The sequence below is a fragment of the Sander lucioperca genome, chromosome 14 (assembly GCF_008315115.2).
Source record: "Sander lucioperca isolate FBNREF2018 chromosome 14, SLUC_FBN_1.2, whole genome shotgun sequence".
Classification (NCBI taxonomy): Eukaryota; Metazoa; Chordata; class Actinopteri; order Perciformes; family Percidae; genus Sander; species Sander lucioperca.
In genome coordinates this window covers 1,884,861-1,909,016 of record NC_050186.1, presented here as the reverse complement: position 1 = coordinate 1,909,016, position 24,156 = coordinate 1,884,861, and the positions used below count along the sequence as shown (strand labels likewise).

The window sequence follows — 24,156 nt, the reverse complement described above, 5'->3', positions numbered from 1 at the left end:
AATATTTGTTGAAATCTTGATAAAATTGAATGTTTGAAATTTGAAATTGAACATGCTTCCATGTGGAAAATCACAGCGCGCTGGGTTAACTTGCTTTCTATAATGGTTGTTAGCAGTTTTGTATTGTACGGCACATCATGGTACTCACTGATAAGAAGGTCACTAATTCACAGTGGTGTCACATAGAGAAGTAAGAATCCTCTTGTATACGACTGCTTTGTAGTACGAGTGCTTTGTAGTTTGATAAATTCAGGCATAGGAAAGTTAGATGGTATAACTGCAAAAGAGGGAAGATTTATGAAAAAGTCTGTGGTACCTGTTTATCACTTTTAACCCCTACTCTATTTTACAGGCATGTTTCTTACCATTTGTTTAGTTATCTTAGTTAGTTTTAATATTTGCTTTGTTTTTGTGTCTCTCTTGTGTGCACGCATGTTGCTCACCTGCAGCCACCAGGGCCAAGCGAGTGAAAGCCAGCCCGACATGTGTCACACTTCTCCCCTGTCACGCCAACTCGGCACGCACACCTTCCCTCTACATCACACTGCAGACTCACTGAACCTGGGAAGGACAGCAAATGGATCAGCAGAAGGAAAACAATGAAAAGAGAATAAAAAGGGTACAGAGAGTATTTTCAAGGAAATGTGGGGGGAAAAAAACTTCCAAATCCATAAAAGGATATTGGTTAATTACATGAAATGGATCAATGTATCATTAATAATTTGTCATGACGGGGACAACTTAATACCTGTTATTGAATTCTGTTCAAAAACCCAAGAGATGTGCTTGAAAGAGCATTATATAACCTTGCAAACACACTGCTAGCTACTAGCTGACATACTGTAGCTTTTAGTTAATGGATAAAAAAAGACCAGCCGGGGTATTATGGACATGACAGAAAAGGAAGCCTGATGCGAGTCTGCTATAACCTTTGATCAATATAATGGACTCCAACAACTCTGTGCAATCACCTAATACTATCTACAAAATGTACAGGAAAAGATCGCTAATGTATTTGTCCATTTATTTGTCTGGTTCTCTCTCTTTACCCTGATGATGGTGTAATTAGGTGGCCAAACATTTAATGTCCCCCCCCACCTAAAATCAGACTGTGTTTAATGAGCACTGAGTCTCTTCATTGATAACGTTCAGTGAGTCCAGCAGGGCTGAGTAAAGTCATGAATTTATTTAATGGTCATTTGGGAAGCTGAGGCGAGGATAAGTCTGATTAGATGTGCAAGACATGAGAAGAACAAGATTGTATAAATTATGAACCAGAAAAAACTCTACTCTTAGGTAATGTTTGGCAGCTGAGTAGTGGATGTTGTTAGTGATTTAAAAAAACATTTGGCTATAACATTTGCAACAATAAATCCTATGAGTCCTCTTTGTCTGTAGCTTAATCTGGTGCCTTATTGTGCCAATACAGCATTCCAGTTTAACCATAATTACATTTTCTCATGCCAGAGAAAACAAAAATAGTGAGTAATGATATTTGCATGGATTATAATTAGGGATTTTGAATTATTATCAAAACAATTAAGGGTTTTGTATCAGCAGTTTACCATTAATATTGCAGTTGCAGGGTAGGCAGGGCTCTTCAGCAGATTCCCTGTAGTGGTTCTCTCTGCAGCGCTCACAATGGGGCCCATCAGTGTTGTCTCTGCAGCTCACGCAGCGCCCCCCACTGCCAGTGCTTCGGTACTGCTCCATGTCAAACACACACTCGTCTGACCTCCCACTGCAGTTACACTCTGCGGACGAGGGAAAGAAAGCAAGAAAGAGAAAGAGCAAGAGGTCAAGTGAGGAGAGACATGAAGAACGAGGAAGGAGCAATCACAGGGGAAGAAGTGAGCAGAGGAGGCAACGAGGTAAAAAGAGAGAAGACAGAAATAGACGGAGGAAAGAGACAGGGAGGGTATATATGTGAGAGATTATGTGTTCTGGGATTGGATCATAATTTAGAGGCTCGCTGCTAATCTCATTTCACACAGGCCTAATGAGAAGCCAATCGGCTGTCAGGGGGCACTTAGATAACAGTAATTCATGTTTATACAAGAGCAAATTACTCAGTTGATAACACACTATCACAGCTTTCATACCCCTTAGATCAAATCCCTCCTTAGTTTACCAGTTACCCTGAGGGGGGATTTAGGTGAAATTGCTCATTTTATTATGAATCATGCTCTCTGTTGTGCTGGTAATAACCATATGATTATTCCGTCCTGTTAATAAGGAGTCTCAGCAGTGTTCAATTTATTTCAAAGATAAAACATGATCACCAGTTGCTTTTAAACCCAACACATAACGGTTACAAACTTGGGATTGATGGTGAAAAACTTTAAAAGGGATTTAATAAAGAGTTCTTACGTTTCATTTGGGTCAAAGTAATGTTGATTTATCATTTACACTGCTTTGGCTTCTACAAGCTGTAAACACACCATTGACATTTTATCACGTCAGACAGTTAATAAGGGGAAATATCTGGCTTTTTAGCTGCTAAATGCTCCACTATGTTCATTAGCTAGTCGCTAACTTTGTCTGTTTGGTGCTCTGCAGCAGTGTTGGGCACGCTTACAATAATTTGAAATGTTATTACAATTGCTAATTCAAGTAACGCCATGTTAATACTGTAACAGAATTACTGTGAGAGTTTTGGGGTCAGTTTGTATTTATTACATCAAATTTGTCTCTGTGAGTTCAGTGGATAGACTGGTCCAGGATGTGTTAGCATGGCGCTGGCGGTGCGATTAGGAGGTTAACCTCTAGAAGAGGAATAAATCCTGTGAACAAGAAATGCGCCTCCCAGTTAGGGCCAGGCGAGATGGAGAAAATCAAATTTCACAATATTCTTGACCAAACACCTCAATGTCGATATGGTAGGGTTGACAATTGGTGCATTCACAAAATATTTTCCCAATGAGATTTTAGATAAATAAATCATCAACAATGTGGATATAATGACCAAGTGGGTAAAGGCAAATAATAGAACAGCTAGTAAGTCCGGTTTCAGAAAATTACATCACGTCACTGTAATGCAGCCTTTAAAACCAGGAAAAGACAACTCTTATTCCATATTACGATATTCAAAATCTAAGACGATATCTAGTCTCATTTGTCGATATAATATCGATATATTGCCCAGCCCTACTTCCACTAAAGTTTTCTAATTTACATGTTGTTTCTTCTTAGCTTACTAGCTAGCCACTGGTAAGGGCTTTTTGTTCAGAGTTTAGAGGGTGTGTGAAACACACATCTTCATAGAAGGGAAGGGACTTGTGAAGTGCTGCGTGCAGTCAGCAGAGCTAAGCTGTTCATAGTAAGTAAATATTGTAACTCCAAACTCTAGGCCAGTTGTTTGAATCACAATGTCTCATTTTCTATTCCTCGATGTGTTATCCAGATGAGACGTGTGGCTGTGGAGGGGTTGTTTAAACGCACCTTTGATGGAGCTGTGAGTCAAGAAAGTAATGCAACAAATAATGAAACAAATGAATTTGCTGTGTTGAGTATAGTAAAGTAATGTAATTGTTTTTTTTTCAATATGGTGATAAGTTATTCATTAGTTTGTCAAGGAACTTGTTGAACACTGTGTGCAGTGGTTTAATCTGAGCTTTTTCAAGGAAGTTGTGGCCGTAAAACCAAAGAGCGGAGGGGAAATACAGTCAATGATAATTATCTGTAGGTTCTTCACTACAAGCTACTCCTTTTACATTACACATTGACACAATGTTAGTATAAAATTGTTATAAACTGGTGCAGCTTTAAGGATCGGTCCTGAAATTGTAGTTCAGATGGATGAAATTAAAACGATTCTGATGGAACCAGGAGCCTTTGCGCTGCTAGGAGTGGCCTCTTGAACACAACCTCATGACTAATGCTGAGTTTCTTGTTATCACGTCTGTAGTCCCTCCGCTCAGTGGGCAAACAAAATCTGACAAAAACTGACACTCCACATAGAAAATCGCTGCAGCATGACTCAGTTCTGTTTGGCACTGGTGGGCAACTAGAGCACAAATACGACAAGCCCAGCTCTTCCTGTCAACTCCCATTCACTCTGTCTTTATCATGCCTGCATGTTTGTGGTGCTGCCACTGCTGGTCAGGCTAGCTGATAGCAAGGTGGCAGTACTGTCAACAGCCTTCACCTCTGTTGCATTTCCTTTAGTGGTACATTCATGTTGACTCTGAAAGCATCTCATAAAATATGATGTAATTCTGTTATAGCGGGATAACATTAGATGCTCCCAAGGCTTTTTCTCAAAAAGTTAACAATTATCGCAAAATGATGTTTAACTCACATAACTTCAGGTCTATCGATAAGTTATGTCAGAAGTTACTTCATGTGTGAACAGAAGCGAGGGCAATCTGTTTGTTGAACTGTGGTCCTTCATCCTGAAATGAGCTTCAGGGCAAATTGAACATCTGGCTTTCCATCCCTCTCAGCAAGTTCAAAATTATTTTTGCTAATGTTTTAATTACTTGCTGCTCCTGCTTATTAAGGTTTTGTTTTGGTTTTGCTGTTTTGATTTGGTTATTTGTTTTGGTTATCTGAACTGAAAAAAAAAAAGTTTGGTGACTAGAATTATTTTGGATCATTCTCAACTGTGTTTAATGACTCTATGTGTATTGTTTTTTAAATAATAATGTACATTAAAAGTCTTTTGTGTTAATGTCAGATTAGCCTAGTCGACCTTTTATATTGAATGAAAAGAACATGGTTAACATTAACATTAAACACATTATAATAATCATGTTAAAATGCATGTTTCCCATCGAAGTAAAGAGGTGAACAATGGAGTGTAGCAGAACAGTTTAAAGATGGTGTATGTGGGATGAAGATTGCTACAAGTAGTGCACACACAGTATGGCAGAGGGAAACTGAGACAGAGCAAATCACTTAAAGCTGTTTTTCAACAGATGCAACACAACAACCTCTACACAGCATTCCAAAGAACTGTGTTTGACCAGCTTGACCACATTTAGGTCTGTCCGCCCACATACACCTCTTCCACATGCTTTCCTCAATCCTGTCCGGGCATCCACACAGCCTCTGCATCACAGCCACTGTGGAGGCTCCACACAAGTAAGGAGGCATACCTACTGTAGCTCCACACATGAACACAATAGTGCACAAAGGACTTTATCCTGTTATTGATGAAGCCACCTCCTCAAACACTTTGCCTCACACATTCTGGATAGGAAATCTAGAGGATTACAATAGAAATACTTTAGAATGCAACACTATTGGGTATTTGGGTGCTGGCCTGCAGCCTTCTCAGCCGTACATTCTATTTCCCTCAATTACATAGACACAGAGACCCGTGGTAGTTGCATTTACAGCTAAGGTGAACAAGTAAAGAAAATAAACTGAAATGTGACTTTAGCACATAGCTTTACACAAGGTCTGGTATAGTTTAAGGTTGACTTGCATGTATGGCTGTTGTGAGAAAAACCCTATGTCCTAGAAACTATGTTTATATACTACTCATTTGCACTTGAATGGTCACATATTCATCATCCTGTGTCATACATGTGGTTTGTTTAGTAACAGTGGTCAGTAAGTCAGGAAACCAAAAGATGCCAAGATGATAAACTCTCTGAATCACCATTCTCTACAGATCCTGTACAACTTCACTGTAAGTGGATGTCTACACTACGAAAAAAAAAAAACCTTCCTGTATAGTCTCTGTGTAGAAAAAGGGACGGCCCAGTGCCTGGAGTGACTATGAGCTAGAGGCACTAACCTCTCTTGACAGGCTGGTCCTGCAGCACTTCAGACTCCTACTGAGGGCTTTCAAGGACTCTTTAATTTGCATATCATGCCTATATAGGCGTGGACTTTGCCATAATATTGCTCCTTGGGGCTTTGTTTCATAGAGGTTAGCCTGGACACATAGTGAAAGCCATGTTCTTCTATATCTCCAGTGCTTTTAACAGCACACAGTGCCTTACAGCCTACAATAAACTCTTATTGTGAGTATAGTGTAGCAGCACTATGCAAACTTATTACAATCAAGAACAGATGTGTAATGTTGTAATATCATCCTATGTTGATTGCATCCTTTTGATAATGAAAATGATGATGGTTAACTCTTGTCAGCATAAATCTGAGTGCTACAGGAAGTTTGATCAAAGGTAGTCTGTGCTCTATAAAGAACATCAGAAATCAGCTACTGTGATGCAAATACCTCCTGAAGTACCCAAACAATATCCACAATATCATACACAAAAAGATATATAAATTAGTAAAAGGATGAAATACAACAACAACAAAATATTGTACCCAGGTTAGGTATAAACTGGAATTTTGGGACCAATCTATGAATGTTTTATTTTGTTATGGGTGATAAATCAAAAAGCCTTGAATTATGGAAGTGTAGTGGTCGATGAAATCAGTTAGAACGAAAAAAAAATGTCAGGGACAAACAAGCTGCACTAACCTTTTCCTGATTGGAATACAAAATTCAGCACTTTGTGCATCAGCTGTCTTTCAGCAGCAAGGCATGTTTTTGGAAGGAATTTGCCACCTCACCTGCATGGGAGGGGATGCAATTCACCATCTTATTGTCTTCTGCCCTTTATATGAATAATTTCTTAGTATTGTTGCAGAACACACGGAGGGACCACAATCCCTGCAGGCACAATCATTTTTCATTTTTATATCTAATTTTCTGGACAAATGAGATGTCGGACTAGCCAAGAAAGCAGAACACCAGCAGTGATAAGACCGCAGTGTATGAGGGATCACGCTAAATACATATCTGTACAACCATTAATGTTACAGACAAATCAGACCTCTACCTAACACTAATAACACACTATTGCACCTGTTACCTTTGTGTGTAGCTTAAGATATACATGTTTGATAAAATGATTACTTGTGTGAGGGAGGGCTCCTGTACTTTTAATCTGTGATGGTTTGGGACACACACAGGTCATTTCTCATTACCTGTAGAGCTAACTCTGTGTAGTCTGGGTTAACGTCATCACTGCTATAGCTGCTATTTTCCCACAAATTCACAATTACTTTCACTGGTTTCCAGCAAGTTGCTTTATTTATAAAGTCTTAAAAAATCTCCATGTAGAAGTTATTGTGACATTTTGGCCATTAGTTTTCTACCTATATGCTGCTTGTTTGTAAATGGGAGTACAGTGTGTTTAACAAATTGTCTGTTTTGTGCAGAAGCATTTGGGGTTCAGAAGTAGCTCATGTGCTTTTGTATTATCCTAAATTACTAGCTGGAGATTTTAGGCTTAAATCTTATATTTATTATATAGCTATCCCATTCCACACTAGGAGTACTACCAGGAGGCTTAGATGACAAGCCTCGGCAGTACTATGAGTGTACTATTGATATTCCAAACAAATGATCACAGTCTCCCAGCTACAACTGCAGCCTTCAACCTTAAATCAGTGGCAAGAAAGGATTTAAAGTTTCTTACTGGAACAGCCGCAGGCTAAGCTGATGACACCTTACAAACAACGGAAATCATGAAGGCCGGCAGCAACCTGCTCGAGCTATAAATGATTTCAGTCTCAGAGGGGGAGAATCTTGATGATAATGACATCCCATTTCACCCCTGATACGCACACATAAACCCACAAACAATCAATCCATTGCATATTTCTCCACACCTATTTTAAGGCCACAAAGCAAACAGCAAGCAGAACAATCAGCAGTCATATATCAAGTTAATGAACAACCTAGACTGGTAGTGAAATTCCCAATAAAGAAACATGTATGTGAACATACAATGAAACACTCGCATAACAAGCCCCCCTGAAGCGTCCATTTACCACCTGCTACTACTGTTCACACACTAAAAACAGCACAGATAGCTGTAATCATCACGCACGATTGCCACTGCTATTCATCTCTTTGCTCATTAAAATAATTTCTACTGGAAATCTGAAGCAGTCTGCCTGATAAATATCTTAAAATACAATAACCACAATTGACATGCGGCTGCATACAGTGAGCAGAATATATACTACTACGATATTAGAGATGATTTTTATCTGGAAGACAGAATAAATAGATACTGAATGGAAATATAAAGAAACCATACTGTATCACTAAAGTACGTTGGTGTGTCATAGTGCGTGGGAGGACTAATTTGCCTAATTGAGCAGTAACATGTTTGCATTACGGTGCTTGTTTACTACCATCATGTTTTTTTAAGTCCCAAAAGGTCATGAGTTTGTTATAGTTTAGCATCCCTGCTAGAGGATTATTTGCTAAAATATTGCTTGAAAGAGACACTTTTTCCAGATTTGTAAGAACTTCTCAGCTTCTATCAGCATCTATAGCAGTCATTGTAAATAGCCTACATAATTGCACTGCACGTGTTTTGACTTACCACCACCTTTCAAAATGTCTTTTATTGTGCCACAATAATTGGAGTCGATTTTGCAAAGTGTTTGTGAATTAGGTGCTGCCTCTTATTTGCATGAGTGCGTCATATACATAACTATCTATGTCAGGTTCTGTTGTTGTTGTGTTGTCAAATGTTTTGAAGAATTGCTATTATAACAATTCTAACACTTATTTACATTCTTTGATACATTCATTACAGTTTTGATCATTTTAGTGTTTCTGTGTACAGTACTGTATTAGTATGTACATTTTTTTACATCCACACTATTGAAGATGTATACAATATGCAAATTAGCTTTACATTATTTTCAACTGACACTTTTCTTGGAAGGAAAGATTAGCATAATAAAGTAAATAAAACTATTAAGCTCCCAACTTTATTCTAATCACTGATCTTCATCAGCTGCTAGGTTATAGATTTAATAATTATATACACAAGGTATGTGACATACAAGACCTTCCTGGTGATCTGTTAATATATTTACATCAACAGAAACAGCACACATATCAAATGTATTGACGTTCAGCAAATTGATGCATGCTCTAAAATAACGTTGTACGTGACTTTGCTTTATGCGTTTTCTCTCAGTTCCTGCAAAACCAAAGATCATGTTCCTTTTATTCGATTCAGCCAGGTACATTCTGACAATTCACTTTATCCCTTTTACCTTATTTCAGAGTAGTCTAAAATTACATGCAGCCAACGCAGTCTCACACTACAAATGGTGCTGAGGCTGCTCCCCAGACCTAATATCAGGTATAACAAATGGTCTCAGCCCCCTCAAGCCCACAAATGTTTCACACCTTATACCTCTGACAGCTCAGCCTGCAATTGTTAGCATGAAGACATCACTCCCATTACTAGCAAGTACAGGGGCGGGAACATCTTGACATTGTTTCACCTCTTGGTTGTAACAAACGTGGACAAAATAACAGCATGTGTACACTGTATACAGTTTCTAATTTTACAATAGCAGCACAGCAACATACACGAGATAGATGAGATAATTGTATAAAGCAGTTTCTATCAAAACTGTATTGAAACTTTTCATCTATGCTAAATGTTTTATAATACCCATTCTTGTTTCTTCTGTGGTTTAAGTGAGACTTTGGTTAAAAGGCAGTTATCCTTAAAGCCTTTTATGTTAAAAGATTTATCAAAAAACAAACAAAAACTACGAAATCTCATTGAGATTTTACTTCTTATGTGTCATCCTGACACAAGATTATGATCTCATTCTGTCTTTAAACATAAAACCAACTGCATTTCTACTGTTTATAAGTTTTTGTAAGTTTATTTAATTACCTTGATGCAAATTTGTCACCAGCATATAAAACTATGTCACGGAGAGAATGTTATATAAGGGAAATATAAAAGGTTGGTGGAACAAACTAAGGCAAATGAGTTTTGTGCAAGATAGAGATGTGCAATTACACTGAGCATTCATTATTATGTTACCACATTCTGTGTCTCTTTTGATTAAGTTGGGCGCAGTACTCTATTTAAGACGCTATCTGTTTGGAACCAAGAGTAAGAGTAATTAAAACAAGCTTGCTGCTTAATAGAATTCGGCAAAAAACAAATACAATTTGTGAGTCACTCTCCTTTATGGGTTTTATACCTCAGCCAATTACAATTCATCCTCAACAGCATTCAGTAAACGTGCACAGGGTGATGGGCCAAAGCTGAAAATACTCATGCTAATTCATACACAAACACTCCGAAGAGGGGGGGGGGGGTGTCTGTGCAGACATATGTGCATACGAACAAAGCATGTGTATTCCCACACACAGATATCCACAGAAAACAGAAACTGAAGAAGTGGAACACACATCTTCCAGGGAGCCAATACTTATAGACTTTACAATGCAGGCATTTTTAAATCAATTATTTAAATTAACAATTATTGCTCAAAAAGTGATAACGGAGATGTGGTGGCAGACAATTAAATGCTGAAAGAAGCTGGGTTCAAAATAATAACATACCATTCAATTTAAAGCATAATAAGAATCAATGAGTTTCAATTTCTATGAATACTTAATTGCTATACTGATTGTCATTATCTACTTGCTCACGCAGCAAATGCAAAAGCTGTACGAGAGGAAATCATTTTAAGATATATTGGGGGTTGATGTGAGGTGGTGCACTGATGGATTTTATGGGACCTTTGACAGCCTGAACTTGTCACCTTTATTCAACACCTCCCTGTGGATTCTGCACAAGGCTGCACCTGGTGGGCTTGTGACAGAGGAACAGAAGCAGGCTACTCACTCAAACACTCGTTGGCAGAGTCCCCAGTGGCCCTGGCCCAGGGTCTGTCCTGGTAAAAGGGGTGACATCTCTGGCAGTCATCTCCCACCGTGTGATGTTGGCAGGAACAGACCAGGCGCAGATGTTCCCCCTCAACACACTCGCTGGCGTGACCGTTACACTTACATCTGAGGGAAACACAGACAGATAGTTATGTAAAGGAAGGACTCAAGTGTAGACATACTTATGCACACAGTGAATGGAGTAGAAGGCAGAGGAAAGGGGAAAGTGAGAGGGTATTTCCACCGTGAGGAGTTGTCACTTCCTATTATCTTTCATGGGCATAAACATGGCTTGAGATGAGGTGGGGTTTTAGTTTCCCTTCAGCAACTGCTCTGTTCAACTGTGCACTCAGTGCTAATACGCTCACACTGTCCAAGAGTAACAGCAACAAGCATGTATCTCTGTGAGTATTAGTGTGTGTGTTTGTGTTAAATGTTTACCTACGTGCATGCATATTTGCTTTTTAGCTTTATGTGTGCATCAAATACAAGTGTTTTATATTTCTTAAAGTAGATAACTAAATAATCAAGAGATAAATGAGATTTATTAAGTCAATTTTCATAACAAGATAGCTAATATCTGCTAATTTCCTTTCTCCCTGCATTGGGAAAGCCTATCAATTCCTCTGAAGCACGGTGGCAGCTAAGCCCTCCTGTGCGTAATATTTCCTGGCAGTGTCAGTGGGTTTTGTCAAGTGGCTGTGATAGGGGACAGGGACTTGTCGCTGAGTGGCAGGCTCTGTCAAATTTAGCCAGCTGTCCCGGATCCAGACGTATGCTTGCCTGAGGCTAGACCCAGTTATTTCTGTCGTTTCTGTGTCGCTGAGATGACAACAACCTAGTAACTCCAAAGTGCTTCCAATCCAGATATCAGGCCTTTCTGCTAGAGGAAACGTGAGCTGCTGATAATTCTAACTGAATATATCATGAGGGAGGTGACCTGAACTGTACAGGCAGCAAATGTGCAGTCCAAAATAATGATGTGCAATAGAGTCCTCATGTTTAAGTGCTCATATTATGCTTTTTGGCTTTTTCCCTTTCCTTTATTGTGTTATATATCTTTTGTGTGCATGTAATAGGTTTACAAAGTGAAAAAGCCCAAAGTCCACCCCAAAGGGACTTACCATCTCCAACAGAAAACACTGTTCACAAACAGCTCTATTGTAGCCCAGCTTTTACTTCCGTGACGAACGTGCGTCACTTTGTAACACGCACGCCCTCATACTCTGCTTTTGACTAGCTAGCAGTGCTGACCTAGGTACTGCGCATGTACAACTTCCAACAAAGATGGAATAGAAGTGAGATGCTTCACTCTGTAGCTAAAACAGAGAGCTCAACACACAGGGTGAAAAGAGGAGCTGCAGCAATGTGCAGTACAACAAAAATATAGTGTTTTTTGAAAATTAAACTGTCATGATGTCATCATGGCAGCCCGTGCTTCTTTTTTGTTCTGTGTGTTTTTGTTTGTTTTCGCTCATGTCCCTCCCTCCTGTGCCAATTACTGTGAGCTGTGGGCGCGGCTTAGCTGGCAGGTGGCACCAGGTGAAGCTCATTCCCTAATCAACCTCCTGCAGTATTTAAGGCTGGCTCTGTGATCTACTTGTCGCCAGATCATACCGTCTACCAGTGTGGTATAGTTGCACTCCTGGCTCCCTGTGTTATTTGTTTTCCTGGTGTTTTAGCTTGTGTAGCTAAAGAATTATCTGTGTTTATCTCTTGTTGCAGCCTGCCTTGCTTGCTCCTGCTCCTGCCGGCTTGCCTGCTTGCTCACCCCGCCTGCTCCTCTCTCTCTCTGTAAGGATTGGACTCAAATTCAATTGTTTGTTGGACTCTGGAGGAGGCCTTAGCACATGGTCAACGCCACCACTTCACTGGGTACGCTCTGGAGAGCGCACTGCATCCACCACTCACCACTGGATTCCCTCGACACAACCCTCCTTTTTGCCACCAGCACAATTATTGTATATATTTCACTCATTAAACACTTAATCTTGATTATTGTGTTTTTCGTCTGCTTTTGGGTTCCACCTCCTGTGCCGTTCCGTAACATAAACCATGTAAACCTATTCTGGTACAACCTCTAATTACAAATAGTCACCTGAAAATGAGCATAATATGAACACTTTAACAGAATGAAAAGATGCATGAACAGCATTTTTCATATATGTGGATTGCTGTCACCACAAATCTAGCACTTTTATTTTCGTAGCAGTGTACCTTTGGTTATGGTTGCATTGATATTCTGTATAAATCACGAGGACTCTTTTACAGCATCTGTAAGTAGGACTGGCCGACTTGGCGAGGTGTAGCACGGAGGTGTAAAGGCATGTGTACTCATACAGAAAGCACAAGGCTAACATGTTGTCATGTGGGTCTCTCCCCCAGGTGTTGTGGCATTGGCGGGTAATTTGTCCTGTCGCTGCAGTGATCCAAAGTGTTTATGACATGTGTCAGATCAAATTTATATTCTGTCTGAAGGCTTCATCTCAACTTCTTAATCGTCTACTTCTATCTGAGCCTGGTCCTTGGCACCACGTCCTCTCTCATTACTTTGAGTAATCAACCAAAAAAAGTGGAAGGAGGATGGAGGATTATCTTGGTTTATTTTCACCCGATGGCAACTTGACAGACAGCAAGATGTTTTTGTTATTAGTTTAGCAAACAGCTTTTTAGGATGAAGTATTGATTGCTCGTCTTGCTTTTGGAAACGTACAGGATGCATGTGTTACACAACAACCCTGTCCCCTGAAAACAATGTTCATATACAACATGTGCATATTCAATTGCGTTTTGAAGGAAAGGTAACACTGAAGGGATAATGTTATTTATAAACACAAGAAGGACATTTTATTTGAAGCGTGATTGCAAACTGTTCACTGCAAATGCAAAATGTTCACACTAAATGTATCTGAAAAGATTGTGGTATTGGGTAAATAATTAAAAGTCAAAGCTAACTTGAAGCACCAGATGGGACATGGTGAATTCAATACCTAACCAAAACCATAATTTTTACCGAACCTTAACCAATATAACAATATATATAGAATAAAAACCACCACCCACCCCTACCTCCTCAAGCTTTTGAGCTTTCATTTGGTTTTTGGTTCAACCACTGTAAAGTGACAAACAACATTTAACATTTCAGAAAGAGTGTTGACTATGCAGGGTGACATTATCCTGGATGGCACATGTTCTGGTGTCTCTTACCTGCCACCCACAGAGAAATCAGAGATGGCATAGAAGTATGAGCGCAACACTTTAGCATCCTTGAAGAACTCATCTCCAAAGGTGTTAAGCCTGTCCAAAGAGATGAGCAGGTCAGTGGCTGTCACCCATTCCTGGAAAAGAAAAGAAGGTAGGGAAGAAGAAGAAAGATCCAACAGGGTGAAAGAGATGTTACAATTATTTTTTTGATGTCATCCACTTTAGTCAGTGTCTTGGCTGCTGCCACTCTTGGTAGGTATAAGGAAGCACAGGGAAAGTAAGAAGGTGAAGAACACAAACGGTTAAGTTGAGAAAGGGAAGAGGGAAGAGGATACAATAAGACAGCAAACGGTGACAGAGTGAAGAAAATTTGAAATGGAGAGTTGGTGGATCAAGGAAAGGATTATTTTTATGGACAGGATATCGAGGCGTAGTCGGGGTGGAGAGGGGTTGCAGTTTGGTGAGCTGGGGATCTCATCGCTGCTTTTTGCGGATGATGTGGTCCTGATGGCATCGTCGGCCTGTGACCTTCAGCACTCACTGGATCGGTTTGCAGCCGAGTGTGAAGCGGCTGGGATGAGGATCAGCACCTCTAAATCTGAGGCCATGGTTCTCAGCAGGAAACCGATGGAGTGCCTTCTCCAGGTAGGGAATGAGTCTTTACCCCAAGTGAAGGAGTTCAAGTACCTTGGGGTATTGTTCGCGAGTGAGGGGACAATGGAGCGGGAGATTAGTCGGAGAATCGGCGCAGCGGGTGCGGTATTACACTCAATTTATCGCACCGTTGTGACGAAAAGAGAGCTGAGCCAGAAGGCAAAGCTCTCAATCTACCGGTCAGTTTTCGTTCCTACCCTCACCTATGGTCATGAAGGCTGGATCATGACCGAAAGAACGAGATCCAGGGTACAAGCGGCCGAAATGGGTTTCCTCAGGAGGGTGGCTGGCGTCTCCCTTAGAGATAGGGTGAGAAGCTCAGTCATCCGTGAGGAGCTCGGAGTAGAGCCGCTGCTCCTTCGCGTCGAAAGGAGCCAGTTGAGGTGGTTCGGGCATCTGGTAAGGATGCCCCCTGGGCGCCTCCCTAGGGAGGTTTTCCAGGCACGTCCAGCTGGGAGGAGGCCTCGGGGAAGACCCAGGACTAGGTGGAGGGATTATATCTCCAACCTGGCCTGGGAACGCCTCGGGATCCCCCAGTCGGAGCTGGTTAATGTGGCTCGGGAAAGGGAAGTTTGGGGTCCCCTGCTGGAGCTGCTACCCCCGCGACCCGCTACCGGATAAGCGGAAGAAGATGGATGGATGGATGGATGGATCAAGGAAAGGAGAAGAGGTGAGGATGTAATGGCAGAGGACAGAGCAGATGTAATGGGGAAATAATGAGTATGGTGTAGGGAAATTGAGTTGAAAGAGGGGTGAATAAAGAAGGGGATTAATGGAGACAAAAGCTAAAATATGAGAAAAAAGAGAGACAACACTGCAGCACTACTTCAGTTTAATGGATGACACGTGGCAAAGCTCCCATTCCTGATATGATTTAAGCTCCTCTGTTTGAGCCCACTGCAAAGGTAAAGGCAGGATGAAGCAAGAGTGGGAGAAGAAAGTGAAGAGGGATAACACAAACAGAGAAAAAAGCAAGCGGGAAGTGCAATAGTGGGGTGGAAGATAAAAGTGAGGCCAGGTAAAGGTGGAACAAATGACATGAGGAATCCCTCACTCGCTAACAGAACCAACTTTAAAACAAATAGCTGAAGAGAAACTTTCTGTCTGTTTATTGGCTGGTTTGGGACTCTGTGGCAGTCCTGAAAAAGCCTGTAATGCAGTACGTTTTGAAGCATTCTCCCCAGAGGTGTCTTTGAAGTGTGGCAATGGGAGAGAAGGAGATTGGAACAGATGGGCCTCAGACTAAAAACACATGTGATAAGTTCATTCATTCATGCTTTTCTCAGACACTACAGCTTACCTTTGTAGTGCAAAACCCCATCAGATACCACATATTGAATAGGACTCAGGCCTATTAAGTAGTACAAATTGTGTATACTTTACTAATCATATACTGTATACTGTACCTTGTTATCATCTTGTAAAGTGTACCATATATACCATACCAGCTTTACCATGCCTGTAGCATTGCCCTAGGTGATTTTGTACAGACATTGACGTTTCCCAGAGGATGAATCCTACTGACTTTGGTGATGCCCTGACATTACCTCTATTGCCACCAGCATGTTGACATCTTTGGCTTTTAGTGAAATATGTTGACAACTACTACATGTATTTTCTTGAAATGTGGTACAGGCACATGTATCCATGGAGCCCAAAGGATGAATCCTAATCACTTTGGTGATCCCCTGATTTTTTAATCTAGCGCCACTATCAGATCAGAAGCACACTAACAGACTAAACTACAATGGCAAACCTGGTAAATATGACCTTCTTTACATTCACATCATGGCACAGCTGTACTTTGGCTTTAGTGCAGATTCGCTAATGTTAGCGTGCTAACATACTAAACTAAGATGGTGAACATGGTGAACATTATATGTGATTATTGTCAGCATGTTAGTGCAGCCTCACAGAGCCGCTAGCACGGCTGTAGAATCGTAGTCTTGATTCCGACTAATTTCCTAAGTCCTGTTTATATTTTTGTAGACGTTACAGCTGGTAACATGGCTGCAGTTAAAAGCAGAGAACCATTCTGAAAATGAATAGCACATAAAGGGATACTTCAACATTGCAATAAGCAAACATGGCTCTTTTGGCAGCCTACTCTGATCTTGAATCTTCTGTTTGAGCCATTTGGAGCATAGCAGAACTCAACAATACAGAGAAAAGAACAGAGAAGATAACAGAAACCAATGTACAGTAGCTCTCTGTAAGTTTTGAAGACATATATATTGTATATATATTAATAGACTAATAAGCATGTGGATAGCTGGTAGTCCTTAAAGCTGCCTCAGCAGAATCCGTATAGTACCTAATGAGCATTAAGATAATGTAACAAAAATGTCATTCTTTAGCTTCATAGTCATTACCATGTAAAAAAAGCATTACTCTTTGTTCAGCAAGTGAAGGAAGTGGCCTAATTGGTAACTAGCAAGAAATATAACAAAGATGACACTACTGAGCCCTCTGAGGCTCTCTTCACAGGTAGGCTACCTAATGTGATCTCTCTCATCTTAAAATAGCCTGAGCAGCACTGCAGTAAAAGTTTAGAACTAAGTTCTCTTTAAAAGAGCTGCTTCTTAGGGGCTTTCTTCTTCTGTCAGCACGACCACCATCCTCCTGTTTCAAAGAAAAAGGGTCCTGGGATTCAGACCACCTGCTTGGCCCATGCCTGCAGTCCCAAGAGACATCCTGCTGGGGCATCAAGAGGTCATAGCCCCTTATTGGAACATCTGGTGTGAATATACTTCACGTGTTCCTGATTGATTTAACCCTTGCATGGATGGAGTCAGAATTACTACTGGACTTCAGTGCCACATGTGTGTTAGCTTTGTCAGTAAACTTACTTTGTCAGTAAAAAGACTTTTTAGAGTTTTACTCAGCCAGGTGCAATCAGTGGCACAGCGTGTACAAATCTGAAATTAACAGGTCATTTTAAAGCGAGTAGACAGTTTTTGTTATTTTAACTAGGCCAGCTGGTGGCTCCATTTCAGCAAAATTCAAACTATTCCGCAGTCATAACTCATCTCCCCTTTAGTGTTCTTACCTAAAATGCCCTCTCACTTTAGCCTATAGGCCTACCTTGTCTCTTTATTTTTCCTTCTCTCCCTCTGCCAGCCTTATCTCTACACTCCTCCGCCAGCTGGAGTGCACTTCAGGATTTCCAGACAGTTCTGTGCCTTAGCAGTCATTTTTTATTTTGCAGTAACCGTAACTACAGTGGTTCAGTATTGAGTGCAGTTGGCTGGCGTGCTATTGTTCCGGCCCTTGCTTATCGACTTTGCCCCTGCTTGACATGTCTTCACTGGCTAATGGGGTTTGGAAGACACTGAATAACCCCTGATGCACTGCAGTTCCTAGGGAAAATAGATGCTCATTCTTCATTTTGTTTTACACTACCTGGACATGACATGATTTTCATTTATGGTTTATGAGAGGTGAGCTGTGGGATTTAACATGGGAAACCTAGCTGCAAGGTAACAAATGAAGGTAAAGCGAGGGGCTGTAAGGTTAAGAAAATGGAGAGGAAAATGATAAAATAAATTATGGTTCAACTTTCCAATAGAAACAAGTGGACAAAGCAAGAGAATACACATGGCAAAGGAAATGATTCTTGTCCTGTGCGACATGCTTACAAAATACAAATTATCTTTGAATGCTTATCTTTTCTACCTTTTCATCCATGCTCTACTTGTCTAGTATCAGGTTATCTTAGAGTGTGCTCTCCTGGCATATAGTGAAATAAGCACAGTGTTTCAGTTATATATTATATCCTGCCGCAGTATGGGAAACTTAAAAAAAAAAATAATGTGATCAAATCTCAACTGAAGCTCAATGTTTCCTATAAATAACAGGGGAAGGACTTAACGAACATGACCTGCCCTTTTGTTAAATTATTAAATAAATGAGTAGCGCAAACTGATGATGATTAATGTTAAAATGCATGAGATTCACGCCTCTTTTAATGAAGGGCCATTCTGAACACTGGTACTGCATTGCTATCGTGTCCAACATGCAGCTCTCGTGCTTAAGCACGCACATACATGATAACGTGTTTTAAATGCATTGTTAGCATTTTAAAGTTCTTACACACCATATAAACAAATACTCTCTTCCATTTATCATAGAGTCCGAGACCATTATCATATGGAAGAGTTATTAGTTATGCTTGGATAAACAGTGCTTACTGTGTAAGGATAAGCAGACATAGTTCCAAATATCACTTACTGCACTGAAAGGAAGCAGTTTCTTAGGGTTAATTAGTAGTCAGCCCATTACGTATTATTTGTGCAAACTACAGCAAAAGCTTAATTAACTTTGATTCTCACTCCCATGGAATTTGGGCTCACAATGCTACAATTATGCTGACTTTGGGATAGGCTATGGCGTTGAGAGTGGCAATGAGCCAGTCCTTTGCTTAAGACAATAACGGTCTAATGATCAAGTGAGCAGGTGCACAAGCACATAGACATGTACAGGGCCGCACACAGCAAAGCTTTTGACGAAATCAAACACTGTTTTTAGAGGGTATCTCTGCTCAGGGGCTCATAACCTTCACCCTCACCTCTAAAATATCTCTTGTCTCTTCCCCTCTGTCTGTCTCTATGTCTTTTTTCTCTACATGTCTGTCTCCTTCCCCTCTAACCCTTTCTGTTTCAGTCCATTTCCTTGAACTCGGAAACCTCTGGCTGCAGGCAGTGACGGGAAGGAGAGCAGTGTCCCTCTTACTAAAGTTAATAACTTTTTTAATTTAATTGCTTAAGTTCACTGTGGCCTCAATATGTATTTCCCCCCCCCTTTTACTCATTGTCATTCAATGCTGGAGCTCCAATTTGCCACACAGCTTTCTGGAGAGAGAGAGAGAGAGAGAGAGAGAGAGAGAGAGAGAGAGGGAGATGGAGAGAGAGAAAGTTGGACTGGTTGCAGGAGAGACAAACCGTTTTAATGGATGACTGAACAAATTAAATTAGAATTCAAAAAGCAGCTTTCATCTTCTGCGTGATTATTGAAAAAAGAGAGCTTTACAAACTTAACAACAGAGCCCTCTTTGAAGTAAGCCATTACTTGAGAGAAAACATGTAAAATGATGTGTTACAAGGTGAGTGGTGTTTATTCCAAATTAAAATAATTTGGGAATTAAAACAAACCACATTAGATCACTGGTATAACACACAGCACTATATTTATGCTGATGACATATGCGAAATAAAAACACCTGTTTGTTTAAGTGTCACCAGATGTTCGCTTTTTTTTCAATGTAATTTTGCTTTGACCTCTCAAAATGACATGGAGATATATTTTAAAAGCAGCAGTTTTGTGTGAAGTCTCTATATTGAAACTACGCGCTCCTCAGACTGAGGCACAAGCGGTAAATCTGCAAAGGGATTAAAATGCTAATAAAACAGGCAGAATGCAATTCCTGTTTTAAGCCTCATGAAATATGCATGGTTCTGTGTGAGCCATATGCAGAGGAAACGGCACGCTGACATGCCACAGAGACGAACAGAGATCATTTTATGCTCTGTTGACGATCTGTATCTAAAGACTGTAATTTTAACCCCTGACACAAATGCCTGATCTCACTGCAAGAAAAGCCAATTGATGAATTGAAAGTGCTCATATTATGCTCATTTTCAGATGAATAATTGTATTTCGAGGTTATATCAGAATAGGTTTACATGGTTTAATTTTCAAAAAACACCAACTTTTTGTTGTACTGCACATTGCTGTAGCTCCTCTTTTCACCCTGTGTGTTGAGCTCTCTGTTTTAGCTACAGAGTGAGGCATCACACTTCTGTTCCATCTTTATTGGGAGTCGCATATGCGTAGTAGTAGCAGAGTATGAGGGCGTGCTACGCTAGCAGCTAGGCGAGCATTATAACGTGTGTTACAAAGTGACGCACGTTCGTCACGGAAGTAAAGGCAGGACTACAATAGAGATGTTTGGAGCAGTTTGTGAACAGTGTTTTCTCTGGAAGATGGTAAGTCCCTTTGGGGTGGACTTTGGGCTTTTTCACTTTGTAAACCTATAACGTGCACAAAAAAGATATATAACACGATAAAGGAAAGGGAAAAAGCCAAAAAGCATAATATGAACACTTTAATTTCTATGAAGAGAAATTCCTTAAGTGATCTGTCCACACTAATAAAACGCATTTTGAAAATATATGTTTATCAGAGAAGTGGCTTTTTTAGTCTTGATTTAATGTCCCTCTGTGCAACTGCACACTTGAATTTAAAATGCATCCCTTTTTTATGGTCTACAGATGCACAAAATACAGTAGGCTATGGACTCTTCTGTACCTCCGGGGTATGATTTTACTGCATTAGCTGGATCACTGCTCATTTCTATAGAAAGGCAATATTGCTACAAACAACGGGGAAAAACTGCATAATAAGTGCTTGGGGCATTTACTCTGATTACATCAACTTCATGAAAAAACACATTCAGCCTGAGCAACAGCATTCACAAAATCAGAGGCTTGTTTTATAGATGTGTTTTTCATAGAGGCTAATCAGTGTACAATCACAACACTGACATTTTTCCTACTTCTCTTCCATTTGCGTGAGACTTCTTCGGGGTTTGCTTTCTGAGGAATAGTAAAAGCGTTCAATCCCAGACACCTAACCGCAGGGTATTAAGAGTGTTGTCTAGCTCTTTTACCTCAATACAATGTGAGAAAAGCTCAAGTCATATCAGCTACAATGTGTGGTCATCACATGTGGCTCATTGAAAGTAGAAAAGACGCATAAAATGGTGCCAAAATGTGACACTTATCTGATGTGATTTTTTTTTTTTTTTTTTTTACCATTAAACTATATTAGCTATACAAAAATTTCCTAGTTAGCCAATGTCACCCTTTAATTGCAATATAATCATATTCACACAAGGTTTGACATAATTAAGAGTTATCTGAGGCTGAAGGACTTTTTCAGGGAGTGTGATAGATTGCTGCCAGTGTTCTATTTAGCAAGATTGCCAGACTTATAGGCAACAGATGTGCACTTGATATGTGGACTAACATATATAATAAGATTCACAAGAACATATTGATGTTCTGTATTCAACAAGACTAAGCTATGGTTAGGCATAGCAGTGCTTTGAGCTAAATGTTAACATCAGCATACTAACATGCTGACAATGCTATCATGCTGATCTAGTCTATATATAATCTATATATCCACGACGTTCCACTTCCGGGATTGGTCCGTTGCTGCCTGAAATTCCGCCGGATGTCACTCTTTACGGCCAGATGTACGTTACCTTACGCTTTCTTTGTGTTGGAATTTTAAACTCCGGTCAATTTATGAGGACTATGGTTAACTGCTCCTCAGATCTCTGCAGGGTAAATCCAGATAGCTAGCTAGACTATATGTCCAATCTGAGTTTTCTGTTGCACAACTAAAACAACCTTTGAACGTACACATGTTCTATCAAGTTCCTTCCCGAGACTATTATGCAGCGGCACCAGGGCTCCGTCCGGCGCTTAGCGCCACCCAAGACGATTGTGATTGGTTTAAAGAAATGCACGTTTTTCTCCCATCCCGGAATGCTGTGTGGACTAGCCAGACCCTCCTCCGCAGCGCTGTGGAGATAGGTCTGGCAATGTGAGAATATGCTGATGTAAAGCAGGACACATTTACCAGGTTCGCCAATGTAGTTTATAGCCAGTTATTGTGCTAACATTTGCTGCTAATTCTTACTAAACACAAAGTGCAGCTGAGGCTGATGGCAATATTTTAGGAAAATATTTGTTCCCTATGCCTGACAGAACTGTTTAGGTGGGCTTCACCACCGGCCCCTAATGGTCGCACGAGGTCAGCAGCAAAGGCTCTGGAGAGGGCAGGACCAACATGTCCTGGAAATCCCTGCAGCCACAAATGCTGCATTCGAGAGCAGCCTGCAGTGCTGTGGTGGTGACACTATCTAGGATCAGCTGGACAGGTCTACAAGGGATCAAACGGGATTCAAAAGGAAAATAAAATTTACACTTGATCAACAGACTGTTATTTTATATATTTATATATATATATATATATTAATTGTCTTATTGTTTCTAATATATAGTATGCACTGACAAGCATGCAACTATGTAATGTAAACTATGTACTGTTTACACTACAGAAAAAAAAACTTTTTGAATTTGTATAAGGGGTCATATTTATTATTAAACACCAATAGCTATTGTAACCTTGCAGGTACTTCCCTCCCTGTTTCCATCTCCTCCATCCTTTTTACGCCCATCATCTTATATTCAGGAAATAGTGCTGTTGTGGGAATTATATTTTCCCACAACAGTGCTTCTCTCAATCCCAACCCTTGTATTGAGTTGCTCATTTTCATCTTGCTTTTCTAATATTTGTAGCTCAAGTGGGAACCAGTATGTCACTATTAAAGTAGCGTGTGCCCCACCATCCTTTTTTTGATGATTCACTGCATGGAAAAGAATATTCTTTTACATTCCACCAGCTTTGTTTTTGCATCAAAGAGGATGGCTGATGTGTTTTTGTCTTTGCTCACTACACCAATTTCTCCCATCACCCTTAAAATAGAGGGGGAATGAGAGATTAAATGAAAGCAATGGTGCAATTGATCCACCTTTTATTCTAATGGGAAAACAGATTACAGTCAATTATGGGTCTTCTCGTCTTGTTTAAGAAGAAGGCAGAGAGGGAGAGGTGGAGTGAAGGAGATGGGGTGTTTGGCAGGTCTGTTGAGAGATTTGCCACCCAATCTATGTATTCTTGGCTTATATTGATCTCCCACAGCTTTATAATCAGTGGGTCGATCCAAAGCATACTGAAATACAGCCAACAACACCATTGGTAGCCAGGTTTTAATGTAACTAAGGCCTCCTCACTGATCACCCACCTACCCTTATGTCTTTCTTTACATGGCCTCACCATGAAAATAAATCATCTAGTTGTTCAAATGAAAGTTGCACACCTGCAGTAACAGCAACTAGTGTAACAGTACCAACAAAGATGTCATTATTTGATGTAATTGAAGCAAGATTGTATAATAACCTGCCTAAATGGTAATTTATGTTGTTTTGCGTAAAATGCATTTTTACCATTGCTAAGCTTCCACAACAGCGGCCATTCATTTAATAATATTGTGTATTCAATAATAATACACCGTTCAGTAATATTAATGGTTTATGTTTACTTCGGTAGTTCTTAAATCTGATGCATCATTATTTTATGAGTAACAGCAGTTTCCACATCTGATGGTTAAAATCTGATATGGCGTTTTGATAGTGATCGTAATTACTTTGTAGACAGAAAATAAATTATTAAAGACTTTATGGTAGTGATTTATGTAATCGTATTTTACATTTTACCTCAGGAAAGATTTCATGTCCTGGGATAGATAATATTACATGATGTTTAGTGTATAGAATTATTTCTATACTACCACCTGTAGAATTGAATGAGCTTCAGGCGGGTATGTACATTTAAACCTAGTTATTGTTTTATACAGAATACAGTACCGTTGAGCTTTCCCCACACACTGACTAATGCATTAATTCATAGATTTCTTTTTCCATCCAGCTGTTCACAGTGGGTCCACATACACAGAACAACAGGAATGATCACAT

General features: G+C 40.0%; 1 protein-coding gene across 1 annotated transcript in view; it reads right to left on the bottom strand.

The window, feature by feature from the left end:
• lamc3 (laminin, gamma 3) overlaps positions 1-24,156 on the bottom strand; it is a 96,967-nt gene that overhangs the window by 57,862 nt on the left and 14,949 nt on the right. The window contains exons 3-6 of the mRNA XM_031317743.2: positions 13,901-14,031; positions 10,653-10,819; positions 1,566-1,754; positions 444-561 (exon numbers count right to left, since the gene is read on the bottom strand). Of these exons, the coding sequence (XP_031173603.1) occupies positions 444-561; positions 1,566-1,754; positions 10,653-10,819; positions 13,901-14,031 (605 nt within the window). The remainder of the gene's footprint in view (positions 1-443; positions 562-1,565; positions 1,755-10,652; positions 10,820-13,900; positions 14,032-24,156) is intronic.